Here is an 18,933-nt window from a genome sequence, read left to right as displayed (position 1 = left end):
TTCTGTGGGCATGGGAAGGGAGCTGAATGCTGAAGAATGAAACATTTAGTAACCTACATGAAACATTTTAGTAAAGGATCTCCAAAGCACCAAAACAGGACTGTGATTTACTAAGATTAGTGCAAAACAGAGTATATATGATAGGGCTGTCAGTAGGGATGTTACTTTTTCCATGCATTGTCTCAAAAAGAGTCCTTTGAATGGCTCAGCACTAGAGGTAGGTATGCAAGTTTTACCACACTGAAACATAGTATTTGAGCATAAATAAATAAAATTTATTGAAAATACAATCACTTGTGGTTTCTGATAGACTTCAGGAAATTAGATTGGCCCATTACAATATACTGAACATACTTCACTGATCCCTTTTATTTTTAACTTTTTTTTAAATCAGCTAAGTCAATGGAAACACACACTTCTGATTCCCACTGACCTAATTCCTCCCTATCAATTTTAAACCATATCAGTGATGCTTCACCAGAGCTCAACGTTTTAATTGAAGGCCCCTTGGCCAAATTTTCTAAACAAGATGAAAGTACAACTTTTCTAAACTAAAAGTTTGGTGATGAAGCTACATCTACTAGTACGTTCACAGACTGTGGGCTGTGGATATCCTTTTAACACAATGTGGCTAATTTGATCTGATGTCCTTCAGTGCAGCTTGGCAAGCCTCATACTTAAAGTTGGCTTAACTGCTCTGATGTCACAGGGGGAAAAAACCCTGGGCAATCTAAGCCTAAGAAGCTAAGGGGCAACTAGCAGACATCTGATTTGGAATCGGAGGGTAAATAAGCAGTGTGTGTTAAATAAACAACTTCAGCATTGCATGGATACTATGGGATTCTAAATTACACTTTGTTGGTTCAAATCCACAAAGTAGTTCTGAAGCTTTTCAGGGGAAACAGAAAATCCCTTCCTGCTTATAGTATGTGACAGAGAAGGAAATACTTGAAATCCAAGGGGAATGGCACAAGGCTGTAACAAAGAAGTCACTGTAATTTGTAGTGTCCACATTACAGAATGCATTAGGTTTCTCCTGACAGCCTGCTGAGTAGTGACTGTGGCTCTAAGTAGCATTACTTTTCCTTTTCATTACTTTCCCCCATTCCTGTAGCCACCCATGCTAGGCTGGTGATGGACTGGCATCTTATTCCCTGTGTGCTGTGCACCTTAAAACTGCACCAACCACATCCCCTAAGAGTTCAAAAATGTCTTTTCATTTAACTGAAGAGCTGAAAGAAAAAACTTCAAGGGAGTTTTAGAGCCTCCCACAGGGTCTTCCTTAAGAAAGTGTGTTTCCAAATTAGGTCAGCACACTTTTAAGTTAGCATTCTGGCAGCCTGTTCTACCCTTCAGTGCCTTGCAATTACATGAGCAAAAGTAATAATTCATTTAAATGTCAGAATAACATATGCTTTGTGATTTCAGCAGCTGAACATAAATGAATATGGATGTACATTTCCCATTGATGTTCAACAGAATTAATGTAAGTGTTAAGATTTGGAGAAAAACAGCATTAATTTGATATTTCTTTACATTATATTTAATCAGAAGATAGATAGATAGATAGATAGATAGATAGATAGATAGATAGATAGATAGATAGATATAAAGCCAGGCAAAGTATCAGTGTATTGCTTCATATACTGCAGGTGTTTCTATAACAATGCTGTCAGTTCAGCTAATTAAAATACAGACGAGGTATGTGTGCGACCTGCAACGCTCCATTGTTTCAGCAGACAAAATATAATGAAATATAATGTCTTCCTCCCATTGGAGAGTAATGAAGAACAAAACTAATTTGCTGGACCAAAAATTAATTAGACACATCAGATTTGATTGCACCTATTACTGTGAAAGTTTACAGCTGTTTCTGATATTATTACACCAACGATTGAGTCTATGCACAAGTTAACTGTTAAGTGAAGTAGCAGAACCTTATGAGGAGCCATCAGATTAGGTTCTTCTTTTTTATTCCTGATTCACTTTGATTTTATTCCTCCTTGACTGTAGCCTCACAAAACTATGATCTATTAAATTAATGGTTTGCATTTACTAACATGCCTTCTGCCATAGCTTCTCCTTATTTCAGTACTTTGAATTTTGAAGGATGTGGTGAGAGAGTAAAAAGATGCCTGCATCACAAACTACCGTGGCACTTCTGACCACTTCTCTCTCAACTTCTTCTTTAATCTGTTTTGCATTTTTCAGTATACAGTAAACCCAAACTTACGTGGGGATTACTTTCTGAAATCAAAATTGCATATAATCAAAACACATTGGATGCAATGGGGGTGGGGTTGCCAAAGTCTTTTCCCCCAGACTCTGGCCCGTTTATACTCCCTTTTTAATCTCTGTATGTATTTTATGTCAAGTGCGTAAAGTTGAATGCACACAAGTTAAATCACACAAGTTGTGGGCTTACTGTATTATACACTGTATTGCATGGCCTTTTGTCTACCCAACATCTATCTAATGTATTTTCAGGGTGTTTGGGGACATAATAATAATAATAATAATAATAATAATAATAATAATAATAATTTATACCCCGCCCATCTGGCTGGGTTTTCCCAGCCACGATGGGCAGCTGCCAACAGAATATTAAAAACACGATAAAACATCAAACATTAAAAAAATTCCCTAAACAGGTCTGCCTTCAGATGTCTTCTAAAAGTCAGGTAGTTCTTTATTTCCTTGACATCTGATGGGAGGGCGTTCCACAGGGCAGGCGCCACTACCGAGAAGGCCCTCTGCCTGGTTCCCTGTAACCTCACTTTTTGCAGGGAGGGAACCGCCAGAAGGCCGTCGGAACTGGACCTTAGTGTCCGGGCTGAATGATGGGGAAACATTATTTCCAGGCAAGTTGTAGGTCCTCATCATAGGGACTGTGCTCCATAAAGTGCCATGTTACATGTTACATAGTAGTAGCAGTAACCAACAGTAGATGCAGAAAGACTTTTGAGAATGCTGAAGAGAATGTGGAAGCTGTAGTCTTGATTGAAAGCAAATGACATGTGCTGCTACTTTCCTTGTTTCCGTGCAGCATGAGCTGTCTCTAAGCAATATAGACATTGAAGAATAACACCTGGTTTCAGTGTGGTATAGCGGATAAACTACTGTACGTAGGGTCCCTCGTGATCTTGGCAAGGAGCTGTATTGGATCCCCCCGAAAAAAACCACCTTACTGCAATAGTCACATTAGAAATTACTACATTTTACGTGACACGAGTACCTGAAGTGTCTGGAGTAACAATGAGGTGAGGAGGAAGGCAAAAAAACACAAATAACAAACAAAAAACAAAAAAACAAAAGGCATGCCTTTGTGCCACATTGTGATAAGGACAGGAAGCTCCACATTTGATGTTCTGCAACAGCGGTGGCACGTCACCGTGCATTTTGTAAAGCCCTCTTGAGAGTGCACCATTCAAACTGCAGGTGTGGTGTTCTGCTTCAATGCTATCAACATTTTTAAGAAAGATCTTCCCTAGATGTAGACAACTAGCACATCAAACCAAAGGGTAGAGACAATATTTTTCTCTCTCTGATATGCTAGTTTTAAAAATACATATAAGTATTTTTTTTTTACCTGAGGGAAAGTTTAAATATGCAAATCACCTTCTGTAGTACCAACAGAACTCTACATATGATTATTCCAAATTTGTTCTTTTTTTAAAAAAATGCAGATTTTCTATATTATAAATATTTCCAAACAGCAATGAAGCACACAACTGAGTGCAGTTTTACTGCATATTTCATACAGACAAAGCATGCTTTTTCCAATTTATGCTTGAGAATTTTCTCAGAAGGATAAGGTTCTAGGTTTGCCTTAGGTTATGAAATTAATTCAGCATGGAAACTACTAATAAGAAAAAGGCAGTTCAAAGAAAAGGGATAGTATTACCAGTTTCCCTCTCTATTTTGGACTTGAGAATCTTTGTGCTTTGGCATAATATAGGATAGATCATCTGCTTAGAATAGCTAATAAACAGTAACCCACAAATGCTACAAAAGCAACCTTTAAACATGGCCTTGGGCACCAGCAACCTAAGTAAAGCAATAATCTAGCAATCTTAACAGGCTCAAGAGAAAGCTTTAGTTAGGTGTTCTATAAATCTATCAAGCTGTTGCAGTGATAAATTCATAATGCAATATTAATTTCACACAATAATCTCTGTTTGTTAAACTCAGGAAAACCAGCCCTTTAATCTGTTTTCATATTGGAAACTTTTCTTAACTGAAAGAGTAATTCAACTATTTTATATTTTCATCTACGACTGCAGAAAGGTATTATAATATGCTAAGGGCACAAAATACAACTGCAAGATAAATAATCACTTACCAATTATTATGGGCTGAGGTTCACTTTTCACTCCAACACCAGCACTGGTACTTGCTGCAACTTCTATTCTGTATTGAATACCTGGATACAGGCCTCCAATGACAACAGATCGAATGGCTGCATCTACAGTCTTGTTGATATGAAATTTTGTTTCATTACCCAAGCACCAGATCTGAAAGAGGGAGGTTGAATTATGTAGATACAATTGATAATACCCCTTTGAGAATACAAGGTAGTAGCAATCCTAATTACAAAAATAAATATACATAAATCTGAATTGTTATATTTTGAACTTTTAGTGAAAGAAATATTAATACATACATAATAATAATACATTATTATTAACTCTAAGACAGACTGATACTAACAATATTGTTTTTACTTAGAGGTAGCAGCATGTCTAATGGTCCAGGATGATGGAAATCATAGCCAACAACATCTGGAGAGAAACATTTTGGCTGTCTCTGACTAACATTGAAGTTATTCTATGCTACTAACAAAGTACTGCTTTTTGGGAGACAGGGGGCAGGCGGATGTGGAGGACTCCCTGGTCCTGAATGGGGTAACTGTGCCCCTGAAGGACCAGGTGTGTAGCATGGGAATCATTTTGGACTCCCAGCTGTCCATGGAGGCGTAGGTCAATTCTGTGTCCAGGGCAGCTGTCTACCAGCTCCATCTGGTACGCAGGCTGAGACCCTATCTGCCTGCGGACTGTCTCGCCAGAGTGGTGCATGCTCTAGTTATCTCCTGCTTGGACTACTGCAATGCGCTCTACATGGGACTACCTTTAAAGGTCACCCAGAAATTACAGAATGTGGCAGCTAGACTGGTGACTGGAAGTGGCTGCCAAGACGACATAACACTGTTCCTGAATGATCTACATTGGCTCCCAGTACGTTTCCAAGAACAAATAAAAGTGTTGGTGTTTAGCATTTAGGCCTTTAAAGCCCTAAACAGCCTAGGTCCGGTATACCTGAAGGAGCTTCTCCACCCCCATCATTCAGCCCGGACACTGAAGTCCAGCTCCGAGGGGGTTCCCTGACTACAATAAATGCGGTTACAGGGAACCAGGCAGAGGGACTTCTCAGTGATGGAGCCCTCCCACCAGATGTCAAGGAAATAAATTTGACTGTTAGAAGACATCTGAAGGCAGCCCTGTTTAGGGAAGTTTTTAATGTTCAATTGCATTTTTAACATTTTGTTGGGAGCCGCCCAGAGTGGGTAGGGTATGTATGTATGTATGTATGTATGTATAAATAAATAAATACCCTTGAGGAGAAACTATGAGCCATCAAATGCCATCACACATTGATTTCATTTAAGAATCACTTTCTATTATAAAATACAAAGTCATTTGGCAATAAAATATAAATGATAAAAAACATTTGAAGACCAATACAGAGTAATACATAGAGGTGGGTATCATCAGTGTACTAATGACATGTCATTCTCACATCTTTTATTGACTTCTCCCAACTGTTTTATATAAATATTATAGTATTGGGGACAAGAAATGATAACTTACAGTGCCCTACAATACAGCTGCCAGGAGGCCAAAAATACCCTAATATATGAAAGGGAAGGAGTTCTTGTAGGTGCTAATACATTATCTGTCTACTTTCTGTTTCTCTTATTGCTGCCATTACTGAAATTGTTTAGGAATCCAGGTTTCAGAATCCAGGTTTCTTCTTCTTGCTGTAACTAAAGAAATGCACACCACTTTGTGGTATGGAGTTGATTATAGTCATACCTTGAGTTACAGGCGTTTGAGGTTGCGCATTTTCGCTTTGTGGACCGCGCCGAACCTGAAAGTACCGGAATGGGTTACTTTCTGGTTTCGGCACTCGCACATGTGCAGAAAGACTAAATCACGCTTTGCGCATGTGCCGAAGCGCCAAATTGTGACCCGTGCGTGCGCAGATGCGGCGCTGCGGGTTGCGAATGTGCTTCCCGCACGGATCACGTTCACAACCCAAGCGCCCACTGTATAACCATCCAATGCATCACTTTGCAGCACCAAACAGATTATTCCAAGGCATTTATTTGTTTCACATATTTATTCATGGGGTTTTTTTGAGAAGGCAGGAATTTGAGAAAATTGCAGGAATTCTGTTTTAATCAAAAAAAATATCTTGGTATTCAATTATTGTAATAGTGCAGAATCCATTAACTAGCACTCTAGGGACCTCAAGCAATCATGTATTCATCTGTGAAATTACAGTACCAAAGAAAGGTGATGCTGGTCAAATGTTGTAAGTGGTGTTGTGTGTTATTCCTGTTCAGAGCGATCCTGTTTCTTATGAAAACAATCAAACGAATTTCTATAACAGGGCCTTATCTTGTAAACTGGAGGCACTGGAACAGGCTATATGCACTCAGAGGACTGAGCAAAAATCTCTCAGACTGCATCTTTATATATATAAAAAAGTGGTGTGTGCTTCTGGCAATATGTACACAAAAGGTATTACATTGCCTTTCCCCCCTTCTGGCTTCTACTTCTGGCTTTTACTAATAGGAATCACATTGCTATATGTCACATGTCAAGGGCATTCACCCATCTCACAAAAATATTCTATGTTCCTCATATAAAGAATAAAAATAAATGCTATCTTCTGCACTGATGCAATCATGCCTATCCATTTAACAGGTAAATGAACTATCAATAAAACATATACAATCACTTGTTATAATGCATACCATGCCCTTCAGGTAAATAGACTCTCATTGTAAAAATCATGCAGATGTTTCTACTTAGCCAAATAACTGGAGCAAATTAGCATTAATTGCCATGTATGCTAACTAAAATTCTCTTAAACTGAAATCCTTAGGGCATAGTAAGCAATATAGGTAAGAAACATGGAGAACCTACAACCCATGGAACAAGGAAGTTATTGTAGATAGTCCAGTTATGAGAGGCAGCTTAATATAAGAAGGGTGAGTTCTACTCTGGTAACAGTTGTGGCCAGGTGTCTGTTAGTTTTACAGTTCTCTCTGCATGCCCAGTGTGGTCTTTGAATGTTGTTTTCTAATAGTGGATCGCCTTTCCTGAACCACAAACAAAGCAGTCTTACCATGAAGCAACATGAAGTGGTTGCTTTGGGCAACAGATTCCAGAAAAGGTGCCCTTCTACTACCTCCTCTGACCTCCTCTCCCTCTGTGTAATTAAAAAACAATGAGTTCCAGTCCTAAGCAGGATGGAAGGGGTGCTGCTGTCATTTTTATTTTATTTTATTTTATTGCTTCGGGTGCAAAAATGTCAAAGACTGGGTCTGATCACAAGCTCTTTTGAAGAGCTTCAAAAACAGTTTTCAATTCAGCGAACTGCTAGGAAAAAAAAGTTTAAAGCCTCAATTGGAGAATGCAAACTCTTGTGTGTGCCTAGGGGGAATTGCTTCTTTTTAGAACAGCGATATACCTAAAAGGAAGGCTGAAACTCTCCTGCAGCTTTGGCTCTGTCAACGACATTGGCTTTGTTACATCAAAATTGAACCCAAGATTTATCAGAAGTCTCACCTCTTCCATAATAGCAAACAGACACCTTTGTTCCTCCAGGATGTTGGAATTCTCAGTAAAAGATCATACCACACTCCAGACCTTATACTACCAGTTATATAGATGTGTTTTTCAAATCTACAAAAAGGATTGCTGTTGAGCTATCTTGTTATTTTAAGATACGCACGGCTGGAATAGCAGAGAGTATCTGGGTCTCCAGAATCAACTCTCGGTTCAGCTATATATGTTCACTGGAGGGTATTGAGCTAGTAAGCACCTCTCACAAATTATAAGTTGTTTTAAAGATAAATGAAGACACAACTGAAAAGCCAATTTCATACTGAACTGCCTGAAAAAAAGACTCTCTCCCAATTCCTGTATGTGTGACATGGGAATACCATGAGCTACACCACAGCAATGTTACGGGGATAATTATTGCAGAACTCTTTTAAAACTAAATGCTGCTACAGAAATTATTTATCAATACATACATTATATTTTGAGATGCTTTCTTCCTGCTACATTTCATTCCTACCTTGTATTCTTGAATGATTCCATTCTGGTGATCTGGGGGTGGAGGATCCCAGGAAATACTTATACTGGTGCTGTTGTGGTTTCCAACTGTGAGAACAGTAACAGATTGTGGTGGGGCACTTGGAGCTGGAGCAGAGAGATGTAATAAATTGAAGGAAAAACACTTCGTTAAGTATTCTAAAAGCTTATGCTCAACACCAACATAGTATGTACAGGTGTGCAGCACATACTGAATGACAGTGTGATCTTAATTTCTTTGCCCCTAATCCCAGATGTCTGTCCTATTCAGTAGTGTGGGAACAGCAATGTATGCAAATGCCGTCTTTCCTTTGCTTCACATATTCCAGGGTTGAGTGTCATGTCAAATTCATACCCCAGTGCATTTTTGTTTGTTTTGCCATTCTGAACCTTATTCATGCCAGACTAATATTTATTTAGGTCTATTTTCACGCAGAATATTTATTTAGGTTTTTTCATGCTGGATATTGACATTCAGTTTTAATTTTGTGCTGCTTAGTCTAATTTCTTTTGATATCATTTAAACATATACGGTAAAGTCTGTGAGCAGAACTCTTGTATGTTTTTATATGCCTTACATCACCTTGTACAATTTAAGCACTCTAGAAATATTGATGATGATCTCCGAAGGCCCTAAAGGCACATGGGTTGTGACCCAGAGAAGTGTGCAGCTGGTTTTGATACACAACATAGGTTTCGTGTCTGCTTACTTTCTGGCTGTTCCCCCACACCCAGTGGAGAGGTTAAATGAGAAAGAAAGAAAAGAGGCATTGCAATTCATGTGCAACCCATATTGTATGGCTAAAAAGACTCGCTGCATCATGGCAATTTATTGCAAAATGACTGAAAGAGGGGAAAGCAACATTATTCCCTCTATTTCTCTTTTAGTAGCCAAAAGGCACCATCAGTGCATAAGAGAGAGGTTTTGAGGTGTACAGAAGTACAAAAATGAAACAATCAAAAACAAAAACTTCCAAGGGAAGTATCCCAAAACAGGCAATGAGAACTGAACTTTCTGAATGAGTAGTGCTAATTGACTGTTAACCGTGGGAGAGGAGGAGAATGGAATGGATTATCCTGAAGGATAGCATTGCTCAGTGACTGAAGTACTGAAGTATGCTTGTCCTTACCTAGCACAGCGATGCTGCGGGCCAGTGCTGCTAGCCAGCTGCAGCCTGATCTTTGGGTGACAACCATCGGCCACCAGAGGCTTGCAGCTTACCTTGATGGCCCTGACTGTGGATCCTAGACCTGCCCACAAATTGGCCTATCATGGGTAGGTTTAGAGGTTGGCCAGTCCAAAAGGAAATAATAATAATAATGATAATGATAATAATAATAATTTATTTATAGCCTGCCCATCTGTCTGGGTTTCCCCAGCCACTCTGGGTGGCTCCCAACAGAATATTAAACCGGGTAAAACTTCAAACATTAAAAACTTCCCTAAACAGGGCTGCCTTCAGATGTCTTTTAAGCATCAGGTAGTTGTTTATTTCCTTGACATCTGGTGGAAGGGGATTCTACAGGGCGGGCTCCATCACTGAGAAGGCCCTCTGCTGGTTCCCTGTAACCTCACTTCTCACAGTAAGGGAACTGCCAGAAGGCCCTCGATGCTGGACCTCAGTGCCTGGCTGGACAATGGGGGGGGGGGGAGATGCTCCTTCAGGTATTCTGGGCCGAGGCCGTTTAGGGTATTAAAGGTCAGCACCAACACTTTGAATTGTGCTCGGAAACATACTGGGAGCCAATGTAGGTCATTCAGGAACAGTGTTATGTGGTCTTGGCAGCCACTCCCAGTCACCAGTCTTGCTGCCACATTCTGGATTAGTTGCAGTTTCTGGGTCACCTTCAAAGGTAGTGCATGTAGAGCGCATTGTAATAGTCCAAGTGGCAGATAACTAGAGCATGCACCACTCTGGCGAGACAGTCCGCAGGCAGATAGGATCTCAGCCTGAGTATCAGATGGAGCTCGTAGACAGCTGCCCTGGACACAGAATTGACCTGCGCCTCCATGGGCAGCTGGGAGTCCAAAATGACTCCCATGCTACACACCTGGTCCTTCAGGGACACAGTTACCCCATTCAGGACCAGGGAGTCTTCCACACCTGCCCGCCTCTGGTCCCCCCAAAACAGTGCTTTGCTTCAGGATGAGAACAGAAATCGCTCGGTGGCGGTGTGGCAGCAGCGGAAGGCCCCATTAGCTAAAGTGGTGCTTCAGGTTAAGAACAGTTTCAGGTTAAGAACGGACCTCTGGAACGAATTAAGTACGTAACCAGAGGTACCACTGTATAGGGTTTATCAACGTACACCCCCACATAACACTGTATGCATACACATTATGGAACCCATCTATCTTCATTTTTCTACTTAATACACCTACAGCTAATGACTTCTAGCTTTTCTGCATCATGCAACTGAAAAAAGAAGCAAAACAATTACATGATTTTAAAGTTTACTAATAAAATGTTCAGCATGCCATGTGAGTTTTAAGGTCTAGAAAATACACAGGAATCTGGTTTAAAGCTTGATTGAGTGAGAGCATGGAGGAACTGGAACTATTTTTACATCTACATACTTGCACATATGCCTACACACACACATATATGCCAATACAATATGTAATTTCTATGTAATCTAACTGTTCTATCTTCATCTGTATAATACCACTGCAAGAGTTGACACCATAATATAAATTAAAGCACTTCCCTGACAGTGTTGCAGTTATTAAATGGACCACACTGAAAAATAACATTTTTAAACTGTTTTCTCATTTCCCTTGCTGCTGACTTGTGGAGAACACCATGCCTGATTCTTGACAGGTCAATTATTCCAGTGCTCAGTTCCTTCCCACAGATATTAAAGCACCAAAATCACTGCTCATCTTTTCCAGACACAACCAAACAGAATTCCATTTGTTACTTTCACAAGGCCAAAGAGGTAGGAGATGAATGGATACTGAATTGTGACAAATGTCTGGACTTCAGGAAAAAGGGTGGGGGGGAACTGTGATAAAATCGATTTTTTGAGTTAGGCCCCAGAAGAAACATTTCCTCTGATACTCAGTTCCGTGAAAAATGAGATATACTTATTTTAAGTATTTCCCTGACTAAAAATACACATTCTGCGACTGAAAAAATACATTACTCATATCATATATCTAAAGCAATTTCTAAAACAGGTTTTTCTTCTATTGAAATGGTATTCCCTTAAGCAGAATCATATCAATGCATAAAATATGACACTTTTAAAAAGATTGCCCTTTTTCTCTGAGAAGTGAACCATTTTCATTAAAAAAAATTCTTGCGATTATGTCTAAAAAAAGCATAAACCCAAGATAATTAGAAAGATAATTAAGGAACCAAAGAAAATGGCCATGCAATGACAGTTTGTGAATGCAGTAGTTTTTGCATGTAAGCCTATAAATAGTCTCCTATACAAGCAAATACTTTAACCAACCCCCCCCCCCCAGCATCTGACATTTAACTGTTGACAGTACAATTTGTTACAGTCTTTTTCTTTCTTTTTTTATACTGAAGGAGACACCAAGAGGCAGAGTGGCTGAAGGTTACATTAATCTACACAACAGTTTAGGGCCCATGAGTTTAACATATCTATAGGCAGGGACAGTCTAAAAGCCTTCGCTCTACAAAGAAGTAGCCTTCAGAATGTGCAATACCCTGGCATACACTACTGGAAAATAACAGCCTTTAATGAAACCATCACTCAGTCTTCAAGAAGTCTACAGAATTGTAATAATAAAAAGATATCTTTTTCATTTAGCAGTTCTTATTTTTTATTTTACTGGGAGAAAACTAGAATAAGTTATATTAACAACAGAAAATATGCAAAAAAATAATAATTCAATCCTACTTGGGTGACTGAGCTTGTCTAAAGGTTGTTTTGTTAAACCATTTCTTAACCTTATTTTTGTGTGCCTATGAAGACACGCATAACTAGTCCAGCCTCTTGTCTGCAACAGTGCCATCTAGATGCTTCTAGGATCTAGAAGACTTTTTCTGTTGTTTGCCTCCCAGCAAATGGTATTCAGGGGAATATTTCCTCTGAAATTTCATCTAGTTATTATGTTTATTATCAGTGAATATACCTATAACTTCATCAATTTGTCTAACTTTCCTTCAAAACCATATAAGCCAGCACCCAAACCATCTCCACATTTGTGATTTATAAAAGATTATGCATTGTGCAAATAAGGATGGCTATCCTAAATCTACATTCCATCAGTTTCATTGAGTGCCCCCAAGTTGTTGTGTTATGAAAGAGGAAGAACCTTCTTCTGCTTCTTTCTTAACACCAGTCATAATTTTATAAATGTCTGCATAGTCTTCCCTTAGCCATATTTTTTTCTAAAGCGAGAGAACCAAAGCACTTTAGCTTTTCTCTGTAGCACAAGTGCTCCAACTTCTTGATAATTTTAGTTGTCTTTTCTGTACCTTTTGAAGATCTATAACATTTTTTTGAGGCTGGAACTATTTGAGATCACAACTGGTGTTTGCAACAAGAACTATTTATACACAGTATTCCAAAATTGCCCACAGCATGGGCTTATATAAAGGCATTATAATACTGTTTTATTTTTAATATCTATTTAGTGATCCCTAACATGAATTTCACCTTTTAGTTACACCTGATTTGGAGGTTCAGTGGACCTCTTCACTGTCACCCTAAAGAATTTGTTGTCACCTGCAAATTTCACTTTCTCAGTTAATTTATGAATTAGCAGAATAACAATGGTACTAATACAAATCCCAGAGACCACACCATTTATTTCTCTTCATTTCAATTGTCTATTTACTAACATTCTCTTTCTTTTATTTAAACAGGTACTGATACATCCTGTAAAGTATGCCTGCTATTCCCCCCCCCCCATTATGCATAGAAATATAATGAATGAAAACACAGTAAGTGGGGCATATATAGTCACAAAGACACCGGTAATTGCAATTGACTGGATAGCTCAGTTGGCTAGACTGTGGCACTGGTAATGCCAAGGTTACAGGTTCGATCCCTGTAGGGGACAGCTGCATATTCCTATGTTGGAGACGGTTGGACTAGATGATACTCAGGGTCCCTTCCAATTCTATGAGTCTATGACTACTGTGGAATTCTGGTGTACACATGCAACTTCATTGAAGAAAACAGGCTAACTCCTACTTGTGGAAAGCCCCGTATGCATACTGGACAATGTGTAATTAACTCGCCAAAACACACAAGCCTATTATTACTTTAGTAGTTTTTATTTACCTTCTTCAGTGGTACGGGCAGATTTTGATTCACTGTCCATCCCTTGAAACTCATTGAAGTATGGCCGAACTTTAATTTCATAAGTAACTCCTTTCTTCAAGTTGACTAGGACAGCACTGCGCTCTGTGGGAACTTTGGCCTCTAGGGTCTGCCATGCAGAAGGGGAAGGTAGGCCTGATGTTTGGCGATATATGACTCGATAACCTTGAATAAATTGTGATTGGCGGTCAACCTGCAATAATATTAACAGAAACATTTCCACCATCAGATGAAGAAGGAATTTTACTTCATTTTCTCTGAGCTTCCATACACAGATGATTTCGTTCTGGAATAAAACCCATCCACCCTGGCTCAATAAACAAAACTGCCAAATTGAATGCACTCGTCCAACAGTTATTAGAAACACTGAAAGTGGGGTACAGGGATGTTTGCACAAATATGCTGCTTTGTTCTAAAAAGTGTTTGCTTTGTGGTCAAGCAAAGTGCCCAAAAGAATAACATACAAGGCATATTTAGTATATCTGTATACAGCTGGCTGAATGGTTAATTCTAGCCAGAAAGTCAAGATTCGACAAAGTAGGATTTTCTTCACTCTCTTGACAGCTTGCTTAGCTCGTCAAAGATTTCCCAGAATTAAGAGTTTATATTGGGCTATATAAAAAATGAATGAGTGCAAGGTAAAAGACCTATGCCATCTTACTAATATCAATTACCTTTAATAAATTCTCTTTACACTTCTCATTAACTTCTTCAATGGGGGATCAGGTTCTTATTATAGGAAAACACACACAACAAGCTAAACAAGAAACTGAAATAAAATGTATGAGATCAATGCATAAATATGTTTCATCAAAACTGCTGTTGTTAAAAAACCTTGCAACATATGTTACAACAGCATTAAGCTTGCATTTTATAAACTTCTCTAGATACACTTTAAGGGAATTTATGCACTGAAGGAGGGACATAACTCACAATAATAGCTTGTTAATACTGAAAGAATCAAGCTGTGTTTTTAAGAAGAACATTAAGCAGCTGCTTCCAAATGAAGGGGGTTTGTAAATCAGGACAAATTGTTTTTATCCACATTTGAGTTTCATTAATTAAATGCTTTACGGACATAGATACTTTATGAACCAAGTGTTTACTACAAAACACACTTTCAGTTACTCTCTATAGTTTGTTATATATAGCCACAACCTATGGTTTTCAAGGTATACGGTGCAGCAATAAAAGGAATATTTTGTTCTTCCTTACTTATTAGTATTTGACTTTGATGGCTGTGAAGTTTTCCTGTCTTACCACATGTGGAAAAGTATTAACTTCAGGCCACATACTTGGATTGCATTATTATATGTAAAGAAATGGATGCAGAATAAAAAGTGTCCAAGACTCACACAGCAGCAAACATAGAATAAAGAAAAACCCGCCCCCTGCTCTCTTCCAGTCATCAATGCTCAGCAGCCCCCACCCTTCTGCAGAGTCTTCCTACCAAGACATAACATGAATAAAGCTACATGACTTAAGATAGTCTTGTTTAAGCCACCAAGTTTAAGCTTTAAAAATGGTCATATCTAAATTATAGTAGTGGGCTTAAGTCCTTTGCTCACATTCAGAGGCAGGCTTGCAAAAATCTGGTGGCCCAGGTGACAGTGCTAACTTAAAAACTGGTCTTGGCTGCTGAAGGCAGAGGGTGGTATTCAATTAAGTTCTACTCAGGCTAGACCCAATGGACATAGCTGTCAACTTTCAGATTTGAAAATGAGGGATCAGCAGCCTCACCTGTCCCAGGGGCAGTCTACGGGATATCTAACAATCTGGGATAGCAGCGGGAAGCAGCGCTGGAATAAGGGAATTTCCCACAAAAAAAGGGAAGGTTGACAGCTATGCCAATGAAATTAATGGACCTATGTTAGTCATGCCCATTAAGTTCAAAGAGTGTACTCTTTGATACGGCACTGAATTGCTGAACAGGACAGGAACCAAGTATCTTCTCCTCCCACACTTGCTCCTGAGTGCAGGGCCTTAACGCCCCCCAATTTCCCAACACAATTCTCTCATTTGTCATCCTGCGCTCTCCCCTCTCTCATTTCACCATGCTTTCATTTCTCAATAACTCTGTTGCTTTTTCATATTATTGTTAACCTCAACCTTCCCTTTTCTCATTTAAACAAAATATTTCAAACCTATTTGCTCCCCTGCTATTTTCCCCCATCCTTTTCCACCTTTCTTTTTCTGTATCTTACTTCCTCTGCTTCTCATACATACACATCCCTTCCCCTCGTTTTTTCCTCTTCCTAGAAGCAGGGCTTGATTTGACCCGGAATATAGTACCAATGTTTCTTTCAATGAAAGAACTCAACTCTAGAGAATATGTGGTCCAAATGCTAAAAGTGGCTTTGAAGATATGTAGAGTAATTTTCCATCATCATTTATTAATCACACCCAGCAGCCATTCATTAGCAGAAGAGTTCCCAAGGAAGGTCGATATTTCCAGGTAGGGTTGTTGGAAGAAATCAATCATGATCATTTCTAATAATACAAACAGACCTGATCTGCAGTTCCTGGACTAACGTTATCCCAGTGAGTTCTGTGCTTCCTGACCCTACTTAGTGTCAACATGTGTTTACAAATGTGCGTTCTGAGAGAAAACACACTTAGAAATGTGTATTTAGAAAAAGTATGTTTAAAATATGCATTAAAAATTATTCGGATCTTAAATTTTGCAAAAAATAAATACAAATATTTGTACCAGTAGTGGACGGTGTGGTGAGATAGTTGGGCTCACCTGACCTCCCATCATATGAGCCACTGCTATTTACCAGGAATGGTAGGGGCAAGGGGGGGGGGAGTCAGAACTTGCTGGTATAAAAATACCAGCAAGAGTGCTGAATTGGTTCCACCAGTGCATTTGCACCATACTGACCTCTGTTGCTTCACCTCTCTATTTTCTTCTCCTTCTTGATAAGTGGCAGTGACTCAGCTGTCAAGAGGTAAGGTAAGCTCTGTTGCCCTACAACACTGTCCACTCCTGATTTGTACCCCTGTTCATAGTTACATATATCAGTTATGTATCCTGGCCACAAAATGAACAATGTGCTGGGTCAAAGCAAGTTTTGTTGCACAGTTCCTAGATCCCAAATGTCACTTTGGTTTCTAAATAGTAGCTAGGTACTATAATGCTGGCAGCAGCAGCAATAATTGCAAAGAAGTTTACAACTGTGGTTTGTCAGCACATTCTTGATGTGTTATAGTGACATCTGTTTTTATATCCAGCCCTCATAAAGGTCTACAGTACCACTGGATGATACAGAAATGCTGCCTTGCAAGGAGGTTTCTTAAAAGGTGGGATATATGAATGAATGAATAAAATAAACATTCCATATGGAAAAATGTTGTCACGGATATAAAAGTCCAAAAACTTTTTTCCAATTAACAATTGATTAATGTGTGATGGATTCAGACTAAGTTAGCTGAACTTAGCTTCCTTCGAAATCAATGCAACCTAAAATCATGACTAAGTTTATTGATTCCAATGGTACCTAGGTTCAACTAACTATATCTGGTTCTGATTCATTCTCACTATGTGTCTAATAAGTCATTCTGAGAACATTAAAGGAACTCAAATTTGCTTAGTAGGGCGTGTTCTGACAGTTATATCGCAGGTGTTCTATGTTACGCTTAAACATTGTTGAGCAAAAAACTATCATGCATGCTAAGTATACTAGTAACAACAGTGTCCTATATGAAAACAGAGCATGGGCAATATCTAGGGATGATCAAGATCCTGCTTAGCCCACTAGTAAGGCAGATGGCAGACTACAGGCTGACAAGACCCACTCCTGTATCAATCAGTGCAACACAAGAGTGGTCATGCTTTGTGTCTTGGTAATATGTATACCTTGATAATATGTACACAGAATAGCATCCACCCTGTGAACTCTCTCCTTGTTAAACACAAATGACCATCAAATAGCTGTCACACATCATACACATGTTACACTGAAAGTATACACTTCAGAGACTTTCAAGATACTCCAGTTTTAATTAAAGTATGCATTTTAATGAACTACCTCACATGTCTGCTTATGAGGATGAAAGGATTGCAAATAATACTGTATACTAAAAAGTGCTAATAAAACTATCGGAACCAGCAACGAATTCAAGCAATAGCACTGTCACAAGTATTTGTAAGGTCAAAGTATAATGGTAATCAAGGCCGTTCCCCTCTTTGTTAAATGTACCTTGTAAGCTATAGAACAGTTGCCATCATTAGATAATGTTTAATACTCTATCAATAAAACTCTACATAGCCAGAACCTGATGCCAGATCTCCTAAACAGTCTTGCTAAAATTACCCAATATAGTTGAGAATAACCACTTTCAGACTTTTAACTTCTGGACAAATTTCAAAACTTTTAATTCTTATATTATGTTCCTGCAAACAAATATTATTATTATTAAAGGTTAATTTCTGTGTCACACTGAAATTTGAAGAATTTATCCTTAATTACCGGTACATATTTATTAATATCATAATAAAGATAGTAAGAACTATAATGCAAAATTCATTAAAATTGCTACCGATCTGAGCTATGGATGAGCAAAGAATCAGAAATTTTAAAAAATGCTGTATTGGGCATGGTTAAACCCATGAATACTATAAAAACAAAACAGTTTTAAAGACTCATCCACTGTTTCAAAATGATTCCATACTTTTGGTGGTCTTTGTAATAGACTGAGCTAATCATATGTCACTCTCAGTAACTATTATGTATTATCCAAGGCAAGTTATAATTTCTGTGTTACTGAAAAAATGCGAGGCCATGTGTTATCGATGCTGTTCTCTAATTAAGTGGAACAGTGAAGCACGATAGATATGAATGTGACTGATTTTAATTTTGGCTTCTGTAAATACAAGAGAAACATGAGCTGACTTTGTTAGCAATTCTGTGTTGTCACACTGTCAACTGTATGATCACATTTTTGCTATGAAAAGAAGCCTTACAGAATTTCACAGTTGGCTCTACTACTTACAATCCAGACATTATGCGTGAATAGAGATTATGATGTGTCCAACTGGAAATCTATGATGGTATCACAATAACCACCTGGTATGGTCCTGAGAACTTGTCCTACCATGTGTTGAGAAGAATCTTCGAATTCCCCTAGATTTCTGATCAGGACAGATATATGGTAAGTCTCTTCACCACTTTACCTAGGGCTAATTTACCACACAATCACTTTGCAAGCTAATCTGCCACTTAGCAAGGCAATCATAGACCTG

The 18,933-nt window shown here is 38.7% G+C and overlaps 1 protein-coding gene across 29 annotated transcripts in view; it reads right to left on the bottom strand.

Moving 5' to 3' along the window:
* Window positions 1-18,933, bottom strand: part of ROBO2 (roundabout guidance receptor 2) — an 800,601-nt gene that overhangs the window by 68,381 nt on the left and 713,287 nt on the right. For all 29 annotated transcript variants that reach the window (XM_083735907.1, XM_083735912.1, XM_083735908.1 and 26 more), the window contains 3 exons: window positions 13,650-13,881; window positions 8,371-8,495; window positions 4,343-4,514 (listed from right to left, as the gene is read on the bottom strand). In XM_083735907.1, coding sequence (XP_083592033.1) covers window positions 4,343-4,514; window positions 8,371-8,495; window positions 13,650-13,881 — 529 coding nt within the window. The remainder of the gene's footprint in view (window positions 1-4,342; window positions 4,515-8,370; window positions 8,496-13,649; window positions 13,882-18,933) is intronic.

The sequence above is a fragment of the Podarcis gaigeae genome (assembly GCF_964106915.1).
Source record: "Podarcis gaigeae genome assembly, chromosome: 4".
Classification (NCBI taxonomy): Eukaryota; Metazoa; Chordata; class Lepidosauria; order Squamata; family Lacertidae; genus Podarcis; species Podarcis gaigeae.
This window is presented reverse-complemented; position numbering and strand designations above follow the sequence as displayed.